Here is a 13,753-nt window from a genome sequence, read left to right on the forward strand (position 1 = left end):
GACATGGATTTATGTTACTACCTCTATACTAAGTTTGCTGTGTTACTGCCTATATTCTAAGGTTACTGTGTTATTACCTCTATACTAAGCTTACTGTGTTACAGCCTATATACTAGGTGCGAGGAGGATGTAGTCCATGGATGCAAGGGCGTGCGTGCTGATGAAGTCAGCGATGGAGTCGCTGAACTGTGGCCGGGGTCCGGGGGGGTCTGTAGATGAGGGTTCCTCTGAGGCTAGTGATGGGGTTGATGTGGATCTGGAAGTGCAGGTGTTCGGCGGCGCTGAGGGTGTCGTTGGTGCTGGTCGAGATTCTGAGGGTTTTTCTGTGGACAATAGCAATTCCTCCTCCTGCTCCCTTGGTGCGGTCTCTGGGGGTGATCTTGTAGCCGTCCGTCATGGCTATGGCGATGTCGGTTACCAAGGAGGGTTTTATCCAGGTCTCCGTCAGGAAGGTAACGTCCGGGTAGGAAGAGTTGAGTAGTATGCATTGCTATACATACACTGAGCTTGTGCAGATCTGCTTTTGCTTATACTGCAATGCAGTGCTATGCATAAACAGCACCAGGAAGCATATGTTAAATCTGCACTATATTGGGGTAAACACAACAAGAAAAGGCACTGCAGTGCTGTACATGCACTGAACTTGCTAACTTTTAGGATGTTTGAACGGGTACTGTGTTACATTCATGTACTTACACCAATGTTACAATGACGTCTTCAAGTACACTGACATCACGCAACGTTACTGTGCACAAATGACCTTGTGTGGCATTGCTGATCTTGCATTGTGATGACTTACTTACAATAAACTACTGCAATGATATGGTACCTATACCACCCGTGCATTACACTGTTGTCCAGACACCGATTGGCATTGCACTGCTGCGAGTACTCCTTGCATACTTTAACAATGCATGCATCGACCTTGCGTTACATCGCTGTTCCTACACCGACCTTTCATTTCATGTTAATCCACTAAATAAACGTAAGCACTATCATGGGACATGCACCGTGCTTGGATTACATTGCTGTCCCTACACCAATCTCGCACATTGTAGCTCCACATACACTGACCCTGAGTTACACGGATGGACCTTCACCACCCGCGCCTTGCTGCGTACACCCTCATTTTGCATTGCATTGACAATCATACACCACAGTAACAATGCGTTGCTGCCCATACACTGACCCCGAGTTACACGAATGTTCCTTCACCAGTTGCGTTGTGCTGCATACATCCTGATCTTCCATTGCATTTGCAATCATAATCCAGTTACAATGAGTTGCTGCCCATACACTGACCCTGAGTTACACACCATAGCTACAATGTGCTGCTGCGCATACACTGACCCTGACTTACATGGATGTTCCTTCAACAGTCGTGCCATGCTGCGTACACCCCGATCTTGTGTTACATTGAAAATCATACACAACAGTTGCAGTGCATTGCTGCCCATACACTGGCACTGATTTACACGGATGTTCCTTCACCAGTTGCACTGTGCTGCGTACACCCTGATCTGCCGTTGCATTGACAATCATACACCACAGTTACAATGCGTTGCTGCCCATACACTGACCCTGAGTTACACGGATGTTCCTTTACCAGTCATGCCTTGCTGCATACACTCTGATCTTGCATTGCATTGACAATCATACTCCACCATCACAATGCGTTACTGCCCATACACTGACCCTGAGTTACACAGATGTTCCTTCACCACCCGTGCCTTGCTGCGAACACCCTCATTTTGCATTGCATTGATAATCATACACCACAGTTACAATGTGTTGCTGCTCATACACTGGCACTGAGTTACACTGATGTTCCTTCACTAACTGGGCCATGCTGCTTACACCGTAATCTTCTGTTGCATTGACAATCATACACCACAGTTACAACACATTGCTGCCCATACACTGACCCAGAGTTATACTTATGATCCTTCACCAGTGATGTCTTGCTGCGTACGCCCTGATCTTGCGTTACGTTGATAGTCATACACCACAGTTACAACACGTTGCTGCCCATACACTGACCCTGAGTTACACTGATGTTCCTTCACCAGTCTCGCCTTGCTGTGCTCACCCTGATCTTGTGTTGCATTGACTATCATACACCATAGTTACAATGTGTTGCTGCCCATACACCGACCCTGGGATACATTGATGTTCCTTCACCACTCGCGCCTTGCTGCGTACACCCTCATTTTGCATTGCATTGATAATCACACACCACAGTTACAATGCGTTGCTGCTCATACACTGACCTTGTGCTCCTGGATCTGATTGGTGGCCGTCTCGAGCACGTGGCTGGGAGGCGGCAGTGCTCCGAAGCTTTCCTCGGTCAGGCCAATCCACTTCAGCAGCTCCTGAGCAGTGCTGTGGAACTCAGTGGTCACTGTCAGTCCTTCTGTGAGGCGCACCTTCAAAGGACGATACAAGCCAGAGTCACAAGTTGCACCACGTCTAAATCCGCCTATAGCCCACACCCATGAGTAACAAGGCGAGGACCTTAAGCGCACCATGGGTCTGAAAACACAAGCGATTGTGTCCCTTGTCCCCAGGTTTCTGCTGCAGGTTCTGGCCGCCCCTTTCCAATTCTCTCAGAGCCCCTTGCTCCATCTGCAAACTCTAGTTATAGATTTAGAAGCCAACCTCCCCTGTTTTTTTATGGTAGCTGAAACCACCAGCTGGGGCAGGACACTGGAGCTGCTGCGTTTCCATGACTCCAGCTCTTTTTTAAAACTCAAAAGCAGATTCTTCTGACGTGTGTGGCCCATGACATTTGACTCAGGCCCTGTAGAACCTTCTGACATGTATGCTGACCTCCGATTACTTAAACTAGTAGTATAACCCTGTGCCACACCCTTGTATTTCCAGGGGCTTGAGGCCTGTCACTTTTAAGGACACACAAACATGTCACTTTTGCAGACACACATGTCACTTTTAAGGACACACTGTAGGGGCGGGGGGGCCTGCGAGAGGACCTGTCACTTATAAGGAGACGAATGGTGATTAATGGTATCTGATTATACTACTTAAGCTCAATACTGCTACTATGACCTGAACACATGCACACCAATCAAACATGCCAAACCATGCAGAATATACTGAAATAACAAACTCGGATGCACACTTGTTCGATCACTGAAAACCTGAGCACATATTATTAAAGTGGAATGAATGGATTATGGGAGCAAACTATTCCATGTCTTATCGCAGAGAAGCATTATTGTTCTGCATTAAATGTGGACTCTTTTTGGGGCCTGCTCCCTCCTGGCTTTCAGTCAACTCCTTTCTCACAGCTCTGATGCAGCAGGCAGGGACGTTGTCAGGCCAAAGTTGGACAAGTCCAAGGGTGTAAATAAGCAGCGCTGTCCCGCTCCGGGAACAGAGTCCCCTCGGCCCACTGCAGAGGTTCCCATGAGAGAGGACATGATCCATATTTCACAATTATTCCAACCCTGCTTATGCATAGATCTTTAAATCGAACTTAATAATTTTAACGAAAAAGAATGCTTATATATTTCCAACAGGTAAGGTTAATTCATGTATTTGCTCTGTTGTGAACTGAAATTCAAAGCATAACATGCTGCCATTCAATGTATATCCAGAAGTCCCAGTCCGTTTCGGGTCGTCTAGCCCTTCATCAGGGGAAAATGATGCTTTGTGTCTCATGAAAGGAAGCAGCGTGGGTAACGTCCTCGCGTCCAGGGCTAGACGGCCCGAAATGCCAATTGTGAACTATTGATAAATTCCCCTCTCAGGGAAACCTGTGGAGGGTGGAGAGGGGACCCTGTTCCCAGGGTAGGACAGCGCTCCTCATTTAAGTTTTTGTGCACCCAGGATCAGCAGCTGATACCCCCTTACACACACACGGAACTGTGAGACACAGCGGATTCATTTTGGACTATATAGGAGTGCACTGTAATTTTTTTCTATTACATTTCCAAGGGCCCACACCTTCCAACAAGCCCCCTAGGAAAGTGAACTTGTAGTCTTTGACCTCTGTCTATTCCATTTCTCTTACTAAACTTCTCTCCTTTTTTCCATCTCTGGCTCTGTAACTCTAGTACCATGTTAGGGATTTTTTAATGAATTTCTGGAGTCTTGAGTAGGACGTATTTCTAATATTTTTGTGTGACACTGCTAAAGTTTAGCAAATAATTTAGTACTGTTTGGCATCCTGCGGGCTTATATATATTTGCAGGAAAATGGTAATACAATTCCAAATTTGTTACCAACATTGGCCCCCAAAATAGGTCTTGCCCGGCACCCCCCAAATCCTGAGAGCAGATCCCCACCTTCTTCTCCTGGACCTTGCTGTAGACCGTCTCCCACTTCTGCTCGAGGATGCGCAGGCTGTGCTGGGTGTTGGAGCTCCGCTGGAGCGGGCTGGTGGCCACCAGGCGCTGGAGCCGGTCCCTCACCCCGTTGTACGTCTGCTGCTTGAAGTCCATCTCTTTGCACAGCTCCTGGTGACAGACAAAGGGAAGTGAGCACTTGAGCTTCCAGACGGTACCATTATTTATCAATAGGTCATGCCCTGACGTCATAGAAGCCCTTAACCTATAAGGGCATTACTGTGTAATCGATTTTTAGCACTGAACAAAGAAAGCCACCTGAGTTTTAGAACGCAGACTGACAGCTGCTGCCTTGACCTGGCGCATCACCACTCTATTTATTTATTTATTTATTTATTGCATTTGTATGGCGCTCAGCTACCCAACAAGGGTTTCCCGGCGCCTATGACAGTGAGTTGCTCAAAGGAAAATGCTGAGTTGGTTGATTAGCACAGTTGTTTCTGAAACAGCCAGGTTTTTACGTATCTCCGGAATTTAGTGTAGATATCTTCTTTCCGGATATGCAGGGGGAGTGAGTTCCACAGAATTGGACCTCTAACAGTGAAGGATCTCCCGCCAGTTCTTTGAAGTTTAAATCTAGGAACGGCGAAGTTCGAGGCCGTTTGGGAGCGGAGGTTCCTTGTTGGCAAGTATGGGGAGGCTAAGGCTTGTAGATAGGAGGGAGCCGTTTTATTTTTAATTTTGAACATGTAGCTCAGGGTTTTAAAGCTGATCCGATGTTCAACCCTGAGCCAGTGTAATTCGTTCAGGTGTTTTGAGACTCTTTCAGCCTTTGGAATCCTTCTCAAGAGTCTTGCAGCAGAGTTTTAAATCAATTGGAGTCTCTTGATTACTGCTAAGTTAGAACTAAGATAGAGGATATTACCGTAGTCAATACGCGATGTTACTAGTGCGTTGACTACGGTTTTTTGCGTGTCAGGGGGCAGCATCCAAATTATTTTCTTTAACCATTTTATTATGGTGAAGCATAGTCCTGCGACTTTTTTTGCCTGCTGTTTCATAGACAGAGTATCGTCTATAATGACCCCTAGGTTTCTAACCTGAGTAGCTGGCGGGGGAATGTTACCCAGCTCAGGCGGCCAATGGGAGGGGTTCCAGAGTTCTTTGTTTCGTCCTAGTAGGAGTACCTCAGTTTTGTCCCCATTTAATTTCAACTGGTTGGTAGTCATCCAGTTGAAAATTTTCTGAAGTCCGGTTTTGAGTAGGGAAGGAGCTAACGGGTTAGCTTCGGAGAGGGAGAAAATAATTTGGGAATCGTCAGCGTAGGTCATTAGCGTCAGGCCTGCGCCATCTGCCAGATCTGCCAGTGGTCTGAGGTACAGATTAAAAAACAGTGGGCTCAGGATAGAACCTTGTGGTACTCCATGAGGAGCGGGGAAAGTGTCTGAACATGCGATACTGGATTTAATCTGAAAGGTTCTTTCGGAAAGAAAGGACTTGATCCACTGTAAGGCGTCCTTGCGAATGCCGTTTTTCTCTAGGGTGGCCAGAAGAATTTTGTGTGATATGGTGTCAAACGCCGCACTCAAATCTAAAAGAATGAGTGCGACCGTTTGACCCTAGTCCAGCAGTTGTCGAATTTTTTCCGTCACACCCAGTAGGGCAGTCTCTGTGGAGTATCCTGCTCTGAAACCCGACTGTGAGGGGTGGAGGAAATTGTTGTCCTCTGAGAAATTGGTGAGGGCAGAGTGTATGTGCCTTTCCATGAGTTTGGAAAAGGCGGGAAGCAGAGATATAGGTCGATAGTTCGAGAGAACTGTAGGATCGGATGACGTTTTTTTCAGTAATGGGGTTACCACTGCATGCTTCCAGCTTGATCACACGGTGGAGGCTTGGAGGGAGGCATTAAGCACGTTTATTATGGCAGTCAAGGGGGTAGGATCAAGTTGTTTTAAAATACTCACAGGGACAGGGTCGCAGGGGGAGCCTGATGAGATGGATTTTAGGGAGGTTTTTAGGGAGTCCATCGTTACCAGGGGCCAGTTTTCCAGGGTGTTAATTTTGTCAGGTGACATGGGGATATCCTGGTGTGAGCAGTTGCTGAGGGGCCTGGTCGTGATGTTGATGATAATGTTCTCAATCTTATCATTAAAAAAATGTCGCAAGGTCCTGACATTGTTTTTTAGTTAAAGGATGGGCAGTAGCCGTTGTTTGGGCCCCAGCTAAGTCCTTTACTGTATTGAATAGAGTCTTTGCTTTGTTCGTGGCATTATTGATGGAGTGTGCCACGTGTTGGGCCCGTGCTTTGATGCAAGAGGAGTGATATGCGTTTCTCGCTTTATTGTATGTAATCTTTTTTTCAGGGCAGTAATCTTTGCGCCAATTTCTTTCTAGTGCTTTACATTTCGATTTTTCAACTTTGAGAAGTTCGTTAAACCAGGGGGCTGGGGGGCGGTGGAAGTTTTTATTTGCCTTCGGTAGGGGGGAGGCATTGGTTGACTGCGGATTCTAGCCACTGGTTAGTGGTTACAGCGAGACTTTCCACGTTCTGGTCCTGGGCGGGTGTGCTAGCTGTCAGCACTTGATTCAGTTTTTTACCTCTTTTGTTTAATTTATACATCTACCCCCTCATTTTTATGTTGCAGCAGCTTGAGGTCACGGTGTTCAATTACGCCGATGACCTCCAGCTAATTTTCAACCTCTCCCATTCCCCCTCATCCGCCCAGAATGTTCAAACAGTTATGTTGTTCATTCAGGACTGGATGAACTGCAACCACCTCAAACTCAACCCGGACAAGACAGAGTTGGTCTTGACCGGAGGTGGTTGCAGTCCCTGGTCTCCCTCCTATTGGCCCCAATCACTTGGTGTTCCCCCACTCCCGGTCCTCAAAGTTAAAACCCTTGGGATTCTTCTCAACTCACAACTTTCTGTTCACTCCCAAGTTAATTCAGTGGTGTCCTCCTGTTTCTTTTCCCTTAGGACAATCAGGAAGATCTCCCGCTTCTTCTCCCTCCCGGCATTAAAAGTCATCGTGATGGCAATGGTGCTCTCGCGCCTCGATTATGGTAACATAATCTACAATGGCGCGCCGGCCTACGCCATCCACCGCCTGCAACTAGTGCAGAATCAGGCTGCTCGCCTGATCTATGGCCTGCCCAAATTTCACCGCGCCACCCCTTTGCTGCAGGCATTACACTGGTTGCATGTGAGAGAGCGAGCCTTATTCAAACTTGGCTGCCTCACCTTTCAGGCCAGGATGGGTACCGCTCCTGAGTTTATATGCTCAGTCGTCAAGCCCTACCTGCCGGGTAGAGAACTCCGTTCCACTCATATGGCACTCCTGGTCACCCCCCGTTTCAAAAAGAAGAAAGCTGGTGGAGCAAAATTTGCGGTCCTTGCCCCAGCTTTCTGGAACTCTCTCCCTGTGCGACTCCGCACTTCACCTTCCTACATAGAGTTCCGTAAAAACCTCAAAACTTTTCTTTTTTCCCGAGCTTTCGCTGCCTAGCCTCCTCTTGCTGCTGTTGCTGGTCGTAACCTGAAAAGCGCCATGAAACCGCTCGGTAAAAGTGCGCTCAATAAATGTTTTTAAATTCAAATTCAAGTAGTTTCCAGTTTCTCATGGGGTTTGAAGACTGTATAGTATTACTGGGGGAGGGAGTCCTGGCTAGGCTGAAACTGACAAGGTGATGGTCTGACCAGCATATGGGACTGGTTAGGGTCCATTTTAATTCTGGGAGATTTGTAATTATGGGATCAAGGAGATGTCCTGCTTTGTGCGTGGGGCCGGAGTTGAGGAGTGATAAGTTTAGAGCTATTAGATCGTTTAATAGATTGCGGCAGGCCGTGTTGGTTGGGTCCTCAAGATGCAGATTTAGATCCCCTAGTAGTGTAAAATTCTTATAGTCTAGCAGAAATGGCGAAATATAATTTGCTAAGCTGGCCGTCCAGTTAGAAGCATTCCCAGGAGGTCTATATATTAGGAGGCCGGAGAGCGTAAAGTTTGGGTTCAAAGTAATTTGAAAAGAGGCAGCTTCGCAGTCTGGGATGTTCACTGGGAGCATGTTGCAGATGAAATCTTTGCAGTATATGATCGCGATACCCCCACCCACTTGGCCTTGTCGGTCTTTTCTTGCTATGGCATAGTTGGCTGGGAGAGCAGTGGCTACATCAGGGCCGGGGGTGTCATGTAGCCAAGTTTCCGTGAGGAAGAGAGCACTTGGTGCTTCTTCCACTAGAAGGGTGAAAATATCTAGCTTGCGCTGTGGCAGGGATCTGCAATTAACAGAGAAAAAGGAGTAGTTGTAGCTCGAGCGTTTGGGGCGTTTGGATGGGGTTTGGGTATGTATTACTGGGTCCGGTTAAGGTTGGATATTTGTAAGTTGCATTTGACAATTTGGGCAGAGTGTTTCGCCCAGTGGTGAGAGTACAATGCAATCATGGTGTGGGGCGGGACGTAAAGCTTTTAGTTGCGTGGCGTTCAGACCTGGGAACTTGTCTGTGGAGGGTTTTGTGCCTCATGCCCCGTCCTGTCCCGGACGGGCCCAGACGGGCATGTCTTAGGCTAGTCTTTGGCGCGGTTTTTGGCGCGGTTGCTGCGCGTATTCGCTGCGCGTCATCCGGTGATACTGATTTTTTGTAGAGGACGGGCTATTGGTCAGCTCCGCCTCTACAAGTCAGTTGGCCCAATCAGTGCCTGCTCCAGCCCGGAGGCCGGATGAAGGTACTGCCCTGCGCCCTCCCCACAAACAAGCCTAGCGCTTGCGGAGGACCGGGGCTACAGGGGATACAGATATTTTATGAAGCTACTTCGAAGGTGGGTTACACCATTTCAATCACACGGTGCAGTTTCTTAAAATCAAATTGGCGCAGTGAGATAAAAGAGTGTGGCGCTCGAACATGTGTTCGGTATTCAGCGCTGCTCGGACAGAGATCGATGATCAGAGTGATTTAAAAATGCAGTACAAGCGGCGTCACTTGCAATCAGTCACGCATCAGGTTTTTAGCAAAATCTGGCAGCATAATCTTTCAGCATTCACCTTCTTTCGTCAGTGTCAACAGAAAGGCTAGTGACAGTTCAAGGGCTTTTGTAGAGGACGGGCTATTGGTCAGCTCCGCCTCTACAAGTCAGTTGGCCCAATCAGTGCCTGCTCCAGCCCGGAGGCCGGATGAAGGTACCGCCCGGCGCCCTCCCCACAAACAAGCCTAGCGCTTGCGGAGGACCGGGGCTACATGGGACACAGATATTTTATAAAGCTATTTCGAAGGTGGGTTACACAATTTCAATCACACGGTGCAGTTTCTTAAAATCAAATCGGCGCAGTGAGATAAAAGAGTGTGGCGCTCGAACATGTGTTCGGTATTCAGCGCTGCTCGGACAGAGATCGATGATCAGAGTGATTTAAAAATGCAGTACAAGCGGCGTCACTTGCAATCAGTCACGCATCAGGTTTTTAGCAAAATCTGGCAGCATAATCTTTCAGCATTCACCTTCTTTCGTCAGTCTCTAGGGAGAGACTCTAGACATCAGCTGTGACTACACATATGGAGAGTCCCACAGGCACAGTTTATTTACAATCCACAAGGTGAGTGGTGGGATCTGAGGGGAGAAGAGCTTTTCTGATCTCTCTTTACTTCCCTGATCATGATTTTGTCATATTCCTTAGTTTGCACCCAACAGGGATTCTGCATGTTCATCTGCCCTTCCGGGTGAGACACTGTGTCCTCGGGTGGGTCATCAGGAGAAGTTTTATAGATGATGATGTTGACACCCAGGCTCCAATCATACTCTTTGTGTCTCTCGAGAAAAATTCTATCCCCAGGCTAAAATGACGAAGCTGGAATTTTGCGTTGACTAGCAGGTAGGACTACAGTGCCGATCCACAGCCAGGAGGTCCTGACTCCTAGCACAAGGATTGCCTCCATTCATGAAATAAATAGCCTGAAATGAACAGGCACTTGGGAGAAATAATCTGGAAACCACACTTCTGGCTTCTATAAAGCACGTCAGAAAGCTCCACAATGCACTTTCTGCCATCAAAAACAAGCAAAGGCGAAACCCTGGAGTGTGTTCAGCAGCTGCTGAACAACAAAAATAAAAGTTCAAGGAGGTGTGATTTCAGATTTAGCAAGAAGAAGTCAACAGATTAAGGATTAAACCATTTAGAGCACAGATGCTTCCACAGTACCAGTCTCAGCATCACCCACGAATGATAAGGCAAGTTAATAGTATGGAGGATTCCAGGAGGATATTTCCAAGCCGTCAGCATCAGAAATGTGCTCAGTGCTCACACAGTGAGAGGGAAAACGTGCAAGGTGTGTGTACAAAGACAACATTAGGTCAATAGTAATAGTGGAATGATCAGATTGTTAGAAGGAGGAATTCATTATTTAAATTCATATGTTAATTACTGATCCTAACGTGTTTGGAGGCAACAGCATTTTCCTGTTTGTAAATTCCGCCTTGAATACTGTATAAATATATATATACACACACACACATCTATATTGGTTAATCAATAATGTTCACATTAAGGGTTTTATATTTGTTCTAAATAATAGTGTTATTCAAATATCAGGCCTCAAAAAAGAAAACATTTTACCAGACCTGCAGGTCTAGAGACCTAAATAATCTACTCAAACTAAGTGTAATACTCTTCACCCACAAACTGCTCTCAAATTATGTGATCCTGGGCAAATAATTTAATTCACTGAGCAGACATTTTCTTCCGTATCACATATGCGAGCACCTTCAAATATTTGAGTTCAGCATGTCTGCTGCACAAAAGACTCTTTTGGGTGATTTAATAGACTACATGTTTGTTGCATATGTAATACAAATCTAGCCACATATAGGATACAAATGACCGCTGACTTGCCTCTTAGTTCATTAACAGCATTGTCATGGAGGCAGAGGCAGGAAATGTTTCTCAATGCGTGCAAGTGTATTTTTTGAAGCCTGAATATGTAATGTACTTGAAGTGAAGTACTTTCCCTACTGTTGCTTAAACTTGAGTGGGAATAATAAATGTAACCCCTCTAATATTCAGTTTCTTTTAATATATATGTAGAAAATAGGATATATGTATAATAATATATATTTTTTAAACCCTATCTTTTCAATTTACCACTACCTACTTTTAAACCCTAAAATTACCCTTACCTCCCTTTACCACTACCCACCCCAAAACCCTAAAATTACCTTTACCACTGCCCACCCCTAAAATAAGTTACTTACCTGTAACTACAGTTATCCAGTATCGGTATCTTCCATAGATTCACATGCTTGAATCATTCCCCGTTGCCGAGATGGGAGTCCCACGGTTACATAATCAAGCAGTAATTAACAAATACTATAGGCTATAATGGTCCAAGGCTATGAATTTAATAGCCGGCCTACGACCATTTAAAAAAAGGCACCAAATCTTAAAGACAACCAATCAGCTGTCAGCACCCTTTAAAACCCCCCCAGCAGAGGCAGTCCCCCTCATATTTTCTATGCACAGGTGGGAAGTAATTGTCCCATAATGCTAAAGAGGGGAGCCTCTAAAGGGAGGAGGGTGGGTTGCACGTGAATTTATGAAAGATACCAATACTTGATAACCGTAGTTACACGTAAGTAACTTAATTTCTTATCCAGTATTGAGGTATCTTTCTTAGATACACATGCTTGAATCAGAGTAGCAGGCAGTAATGGAAGAAATAATCTTGTCTGTAGCAGATGGTGAGAGACATCTAAAACATTCTTACATAACCTGTGTAGAAAACAGAAACATTTGTAGATGTGTGTATACCATTATAATACTGTAAGTGCTGTACAATATCTAGTCTGAGTAAGGAAAATTGATCTAACATATTTCAGAATAAAGAATGTAAGGCAACATTTTTGTAGCTTCAGAGAAGACACACCCATATACTTATATATGTAAACCTTTTTTAGAATCCTATACATAAACCTATACTAAGGAAAACTTCCAAAGAGTTTTACAACCAGCCCATAGTCCTAGAACACAGTAAATGCTAAGCAATATTTTTATATACATATCAAAATCCTCTATACTAGAAAGAGGCTCAGCTCAGTGGAACAGATGATGTATTACCGCCTGGCCTACAGCTGAATTTCCATGCTGCGCAGACTCAAGGCAGTAGTGTGAAAATGTGGGTACTTTTCCAGGTCGCAGCTCAGCAAATTCTTTCCAATGTCACTCCAGTAAAGAGAGCAGCTAATGTAGACACTGATCTGGTGGAGAGTGCCTTAGTCTTTCTTGTCAAAGGCTTGTCAGCCTTATTGTGACTAACTGTATTGTTGCAGAAATCCATCTAGCTACAGTGGCTTTCGTGACTCCGGTGCCTTCACGTCCTTGACTGTAAGCCACTAGTAACTGATCAGTTTTTCATATGTCTTGTGTTCTTTGCAGGTAGAATTTCAGACATCGCTTGACGTCAAGCATATGCAACGCCTGCTCAGGTAGTGTAGATGGATTTGAGAAGAAAGTTCAGAGTATAACTGGTTTGTTAAAATGAAAGTGAGATGGAACTTTTGGACTAAAGGTAGGAGGCACAAAATCTTCTGTGAACTTAAGAAAAGGTTTCCTGAAAGTGAAAACCTGTATCTCATTAATCCTTCTAGTGGAAGTGAGAGCAAGAAGGAGAGCCACTTTCCATGTCAACAATTTCAATTCAGCTCTGTGAATTGGCTCAAATGGCTATTTCATCAATGGTGCCAGAGCTATATTAAGTTTCCATTCGAGGGTGTGCTCGCACCAGAGGAAAGGCCCTGAAAAGACCTTTAATAAATTGTTTCAACACACTAGTGGTACAGAGGGAATGAGGCTGAGAAGATCTTTTGTACCAAGAGATCAAGGCATGGTGCACTCTTACTGAGGCGAATGCGAGACCTGATTTTGCTCCAGGGGAGGAGATATGGCAAAATCTGTTCTGGGAATGCTTAAAACGGATGTAAATTGTTTCACTGGCACCAGAAGCAGAACTGTTTCCATTCAAGTCTGTAAGTTTTCTTAGTACTTTCAGCTCTAGAAGTTGCGAGGATATCCCTGAACTCCCGTAAAATATGAATCTCCCTGAACTCCAAGAAGTCAGGAACCAGGTATGTAACTGAAGAGAAGACGGTTCTGGATGGATTACCTGAACTTTGTCTGTGGTCAGGCGAGATGGTGATGGATGCAGGAGTATGGGCCTGAACTCTGAGAGATGATGTTGTTCTGGGAACTAATGTTGTCTGTGCTATCTGTGCTATCTGAGTGCTATCAGTATCAGACTGCAGCACTCCACTTTCATTTTGGTGAGTACCCTGGGAATCAATGGGATGGGGGAAAAGCGTAGGCATATATCCCTGACCATCGCATTGAAAAGGCATTCTCCCATAATCCTGGGAGAGGGAACCTGCCTGCAGAGGACTGGCATTTGGCATTGCCTTTGGTGGTGA

General features: G+C 45.6%; 1 protein-coding gene across 2 annotated transcripts in view; it reads right to left on the reverse strand.

Moving 5' to 3' along the window:
• The window catches only part of LOC147724873 (microtubule-actin cross-linking factor 1, isoforms 6/7-like), a 540,420-nt gene that overhangs the window by 147,121 nt on the left and 379,546 nt on the right, over nucleotides 1-13,753 (reverse strand). For both annotated transcript variants that reach the window (XM_086966403.1, XM_086966402.1), the window contains exons 22-23: nucleotides 4,308-4,478; nucleotides 2,271-2,426 (exon numbers count right to left, since the gene is read on the reverse strand). In XM_086966403.1, the coding sequence (XP_086822529.1) occupies nucleotides 2,271-2,426; nucleotides 4,308-4,478 (327 nt within the window). The remainder of the gene's footprint in view (nucleotides 1-2,270; nucleotides 2,427-4,307; nucleotides 4,479-13,753) is intronic.

The sequence above is a fragment of the Lissotriton vulgaris genome, chromosome 4_1 (assembly GCF_964263255.1).
Source record: "Lissotriton vulgaris chromosome 4_1, aLisVul1.2, whole genome shotgun sequence".
In the NCBI taxonomy this organism is placed as follows: domain Eukaryota; kingdom Metazoa; phylum Chordata; class Amphibia; order Caudata; family Salamandridae; genus Lissotriton; species Lissotriton vulgaris.